Raw genomic sequence first — 6199 nt, forward strand, 5'->3', positions numbered from 1 at the left:
GGTTCGGCATGAGTAGGCCATGGGCCCAGTGGGTCGGCCAAGTATGTCAACACGTAACACCTACAAGATAGAGGTTGCAAGACATGACATATATATTCTAGGGCAAGTGGGAGATTTGTTGGGTTGTGTAACCATATAGTATATTTTGCTATGATGAAATAATAATTTATAATAAATAAATTATGATTTTATTTATTTATTGCATTTATTTATTATTGAGCATGCGAATCAAAGTGCCCATAATTACTTGAAATAACATAAGTTGGATACTTGTGAAATACAGTGTGACACAACTTATATTTTGATGTCAGAACCAATGCATAAGGGTTGACACATTATATTGGAAGGTTGTAGTATTGATTGATTTAATATTCAAGTTTTTTATTTGTTCTTATCACAGAAATAGTTAAAAGAGACACTAATATACTAGGAGTGTGTTGAACGGATCACGTGTCGAGTTTAATTCTATAGTATGATCATGCGGAGAATTAAATTTCACTTGACTACTGTCTTTTTCATCTAAATACCTTGACGGGATTGTATATATCTTTTTCATGATTCTTTGATTCATTAATGGATGAGATCAATTTGATTGGTCAAATATCTCGATGAGTAGAGGATTTGAGAATGAACAAAATAGAGAACATGAATTTGTGTCCTAAAAAATGGATAGATTGACTGTTTAAGAATTTTTTGTCGAATAGTTAAAATTTGAGCTCTGTGTTTAGTGACGGCTAAACTTTAACATCTGTGATTAGTTCACACCGTTGAAGAAAATGAAATTTAAGTTAATGAGAATAATTAAAAGTACAAAACGGTCATTTATGCTCGTAAGTAATTATTGAATCTTAGATGAGGATAAAATACATCTATGGCAGGTCAAATGAATTTATTACAGATTTATTGACTTTTGTGATCTTATATTATATATTCCAAGAGTTCAGTCTTTTGTTTTTAGTAAAAATCGCAAAGACTAATAATTAGATCGAGTGGCTTAGGTCGATTAGACAGGATCTAATTATTGAAGTTTGGACAATATATGTCCAATCAAGTCCCTATGGTAACTCCATAACGTATTGAAACGTGATTACGGTAATTATAATAGTTTGTGGTTTAATTGTAATTACAATAAAGTTTTATACTTAGTTGTAATTACTATAAAAGTAGTAAATTTAATTATAATTATAATTAAAGTTTTAGGACTACACATGTAATTAAATGTAAACTAATTGGATTTGGATTTTAATTAAAACTCTTACTTAACTTTTAATTAGAACTCTTATTTGAATGTGAAATTATTATTATACAATTATTGTAACTATTCCATCTCTATAAATAGAGATTAGATGGAAACTAGACATCCTATGTGATTGTACAACAATTACGGCTGGATATGATCCGGCTCGGTTCGGTTCTGACGAGAATTGAACCGACTCAAAATTTTCGGGTATTTAATAAGTGGAACCGTCGGGTCCAAATTTAATTACGGAACCGTTCGGGTTCGGTTCTATTCGGTTCGGTTCGGTCTGGTTCGGTTCCATTCGATTCCGAATTATAATTAAATTTTTTAATATATACAAAATTACGTTAATTTAATTAATGATATATTTAATATTAGTTTTTACAAAATAACGTAGTTCAATCTTATGTGTTTCGCGTCTCTCTTTACTGAATTCTTCATAAACTTGATTATTAAAAATCACAGAAAGAGAAAGATAGCGAGCTCAAAATAATTAAGAGAGATGTTGTAGAGCTTTAATTCGATTTTCTCCCGTAGAAACGACACTACAGTAAAATAACAGATTTGGATAAAATTGAGGTCAATTTGATTAAATCAATTTTGAACTGAATATTAGAAATAGGAAAAACATATTTTGTGGTTTGAACTAAATTATCTAGTTAACAAATTTATTTAGAAAAAATAAAATAATTTTACTTATTTAAAATAAATTAATTAAAAAAATTACGGAGATTCGGTTCTTATTCGGTTCTTCGAGTCTTGGCCTAGAATCTAGAATCGAACCATACCCGTCGGTTCTTGATTCAAATACCCATTCGAGTATTTAATTTGAGAAGAACCGTCGGGTTCGGTTCGGGTTCGGTTCGGTTCGGTTCGAAAGTTTTGTCCAGCCCTAACAACAATCATACTACAAAATTTTATATTGTTCAAATTTGGAGAGAAAAATTAGTTTTTATACTTTATTCAATTGTCCAATTTAAGACTAGTTTCTTGATTTAATTAAAAGAAGATGTCCATCCACTGATGTAGTTTTGATTTTGGAGAATACTCTAAAAGATTTGGAGGTTTAAAGTATCAAGTTCTTGAAATTAAAATCTGGAAAAATTTATTCAAGAGTTGACCATTGAGTTAACGTAAAAATTCGAATACTTTATTTTTTATATAACATACACGTGAACATTTAGATGATCTTACTTATTGAATTAAAGAATTTTTATTTTTATTTTTTTTAATTTTTGAATAATTCCACTTCCATATTAAAGCAAAATAAACATGTACCCATGTGCCACTGATAAAATTAGGGAAATAAATCAAACAATCCATTCTTCTTGTAATAAAATTTGACCTCCAAGGGCATAATTGCCATATCACTAATTCAATACCCTTACTTAAGCTCCTTTGACACCGTCCCTGAATAAAGACATCGCATCCAAAGTCTAGAGTCCACAAATTGAACTCTAACAAACCAGAGACACCATGAAGAACGTATGTATATTTTCCATTCACACAATTCTCTTCTTCATAATCCACCAAGTTCCGTCCTTCGGGTACTCCATCGACACCGCTGCCGTCCCTGCGGCAGGGCCGGATCCCCCAAATGACAGTTCTTTTATCCGGACAAGTTGTGCAACCACATTATACCCAGAATTATGCTACCATTCCTTAGCTGGCTATTCTAAGACGGTACAACAAGACCCTGCCCGACTGGCCCGCGTGGCGGTTGGTGTGAGCTTGTCTAGAGCCAAGCGCATGGCAGCTTACGTCTCCAACCTCTCCCGGGAAGCCGACTACGGCGCTGACCACCGAGCCACTGCAGCGCTACACGACTGTTTTTCGCTCTTTGGCGATTCAATTGATCAAATACGCGACTCGCTCAAGCAAATGCGCCAGCTAAGCGGCTCTGGCGAGTCCTTAAGGTTTCAGATGAGCAATGTACAGACGTGGATGAGCGCTGCCTTGACGAATGAGGACACGTGTACGGATGGATTTGAGGATGTGCCCGATGGGCCGATGAAAGTCGACATATGTGGCCGTGTTGTTAAGGTGAAGGAGGTGACTAGCAATGCCCTGGCTTTGGTTAATAGTTATGTTGCCACGGTATCAGGGCCATGAGGTTTTATTATGAATTACGAAATCACAGCTAGATAGAATAATAATATTTATGTGGATGTAATTAGATTAGGTTAATGTGAGTTTTGTTGAAAAGAAAGTAGTGAAAGGGAAAGATTGAAGTGGTTTATAAGCGGATTGTAAATGTTCTGTTTTTAAAATTTGTGGGTTTTTAATTATATTTTGTTTAAAGTGCCATTGCTGCTTAGTTTCAGGTTTTCACAGTGAAAGAAAAGTGTTCAAGAAGCTGCAGCTGTGGCTATGGAAGTTGATCTAATTGTTTTCTTGATTTCTGGATTCTTGTTACTCGACCACACTTTGGACATAGTTAACATCTGTTTGACAATCATTATTTGGAAAAAAAAAAATAGAGTTTGGAACAGTGATTTTTAGGAGAATTTATAAAAAATATTGAAAAATTTTGAGTTTACATGCACAATATTTTATTGTGTAAATGTGTGTTGAGAATGAATACGTAAAAAAATAAAAAGGAGTTTGAACTTAATGATTGTCAAATCGGAGTGGAATAAGATTTTAACTTTTCTCTGAGACGTGATACATGATATTGTAAAATTTGACATGAAAATTATGCATGACGATAAATATTATGTGGTAAAGCTACCTTAACAAACACTGGAATGTGTTGTCGAAGAATGTGTGGTTAAAAATGAATTTTGAAAAAATGAATTTTTAAAAGAATGGGGATAAAAAAATAGCTTGATTTAATCTGTGATGTCTTTTTGTACTAATGAAGATCCCATAAATTGCGGCAGTTTCTTCATGAATTATGAAAAATGGGTCAGCTTGGAAATACTGTCTAACGAAATGATTATGACGATTTGACTTTTTTTTTAAATGTAAAACATAAATAAAGTTACGATGCTTAATCTTATTTAAATACAATTCACTAAATAATTTCATCCTTCTTATTTTAATTGCAATATTAGTCCATAATAATTTCATCCTTCTTATTTTAATTGCAATATTAGTCCGTGAATCGGATGATTAACGGGTTTGATTTAAATTGTTAGACCGGCTTGCATTCGACACGATTTTTTCTTATTATTTGAACATTTCCTCAATCAATTTTTTGTTATTATTTAGTAAATCACGAGTACGTAATCTTCACGATCAACTAATTAATAATATACAATTTTTTTTAAAAGCAATAATTCATAATAGTTTTGATAATTGAAAAATAAACTGATTTTTTGTCCCAAAATTCATCAAAATTCGATACGAGAAAGAAAGATGATACGATTCATATTATTATGCATTTGGTACAGAAGATAGTGAGTGAGCTGTTGGATCACGAGAGATTTAGTACACCTAATTGCGTATTGTCTTGTCTTATTGATTGTTTTTAAATATCAAATTTTAAAATGCATTAACATTATTATTGACAACAATAATGTTGATTAAGATAAAAAGAAAAATGTGCTGTCTTGACCTAAAGACAAATTTCTAACCTACAAAGCACCCCCTCGATATGATCTTTGATAAAGAAAAAGACAACTCGTCAAAATGTTGATATAGCCATTAATAAATTTCAAAATTCGTGAAGTGTCTATATGCTTAATGCTTATAAATTATTAAAATACTAAACTTGTGTGATAAGAATCGAATCAAACAAGTCATTTTCCCAAAAAGAAATCAAGAAAATCAATTCAATTACATGTAAAAGCCCAAATATAAAATCAGTTAAAATACTCATAGAACAAGTTCACCACGAAAATAAGTTAGTTCAATCATTTGACTCTTGACCCTTTATCTTTCTCAAGTAAATATTCAGGTCGACTTTTGTAACATTGCAATGAATACTCGATCTACAAATGTTCAACCATGAGACACGAACCAACTCATTTTGCAACCCTCAACATTCTCTAGGCATTTCTACTTGCACATAATTTATATACACCTCTAATACATAGGTTCACAAAAAATGGTGGGTGACTCCAAATGACAGGGGGAGTGTTTCTCGGGATAAGTTTTGGAATTTCCTATAAAAGAAAGAGAAATGTCAAGTTTATTGAGCTCGTGAAGACAATAAAGACAGTGTGGAAGGAAAGAGAGGTATAACATTACATGGATCCATTGGGTTCACGGGTTGCAAATTTGCTTTCAATTATTAGTGGGTCTTTGCCAATAAACATTGTTTTATTCGATTCTTGTCATGATCTATCAACGTAGGTGATAGAGAAAGCAAAGTTCGATACCTTGTAATAACCGAGTAACGTCTCTTTCGTTGTAACTTTAAAACTTTCTTCAAATTTAAGCATCAGAACTGTTATTTTAAACTTGTTATCGAACTGTTATTTTATAGCAAAAAAGGAATTTAGTGCAGGGAGTGAAAGGGATCGAGTAAAGAATTGAGTTAGTATGATGTGTACCCCAACGTGAATAGAAAATTGATTTATTAGAAGGAATGAACGTGGAAATGCTGAGGCCGAATCTATGATCTGTTGGAATTTTTGATATATTTAGGTGAAAATTTAAAAAGTCTCCAATTTGTGCGATGATTAATTGTGACTTTTCAAATGTAAATGGTGCATATAAAAAAGTTATATTATTTTGGTATAGGTGTAATCTTTTGATAAGGTGCAATCTACACCATTAAATATGAAAATGGTATGATATAATTATTAAAATTAACTTTGCCAACAGATACGACCATTAGGAAGAGATACTTAAAAATTTATAAATAGAGAAATTTAGTTTCATTTTTTCTTACTCAAAATCAATTCTATGTAAGGGTGGGTGTGTTTGATAGGGTGGACATGGAATTGGAAGATGGAATTGGAATTGGATTTTTCAACTTTAGGTGTTTGATATATTTTTTTTCATGGAATT

The 6199-nt window shown here is 32.0% G+C and overlaps 1 protein-coding gene across 1 annotated transcript; it reads left to right on the top strand.

Moving 5' to 3' along the window:
* Nucleotides 1-2645: 2645 nt before the first annotated feature.
* On the top strand, nt 2646-3642 carry LOC111384265 (21 kDa protein-like). The gene has a single exon (XM_023008528.1). It carries the CDS (start codon nt 2717-2719, stop codon nt 3350-3352), a length of 636 nt encoding a protein of 211 aa, XP_022864296.1. The 5' UTR covers nt 2646-2716; the 3' UTR covers nt 3353-3642.
* Nucleotides 3643-6199: the final 2557 nt, after the last annotated feature.

This window comes from Olea europaea, unplaced genomic scaffold (genome assembly GCF_002742605.1).
Source record: "Olea europaea var. sylvestris unplaced genomic scaffold, O_europaea_v1 scaffold2880, whole genome shotgun sequence".
Classification (NCBI taxonomy): domain Eukaryota; kingdom Viridiplantae; phylum Streptophyta; class Magnoliopsida; order Lamiales; family Oleaceae; genus Olea; species Olea europaea.

What these genes read in the sequence shown, in the direction of transcription:
- LOC111384265 (XM_023008528.1), top strand. Translation starts at nt 2,717, where the DNA reads ATGAAGAACGTATGTATATTTTCCATTCACACAATTCTCTTCTTCATA.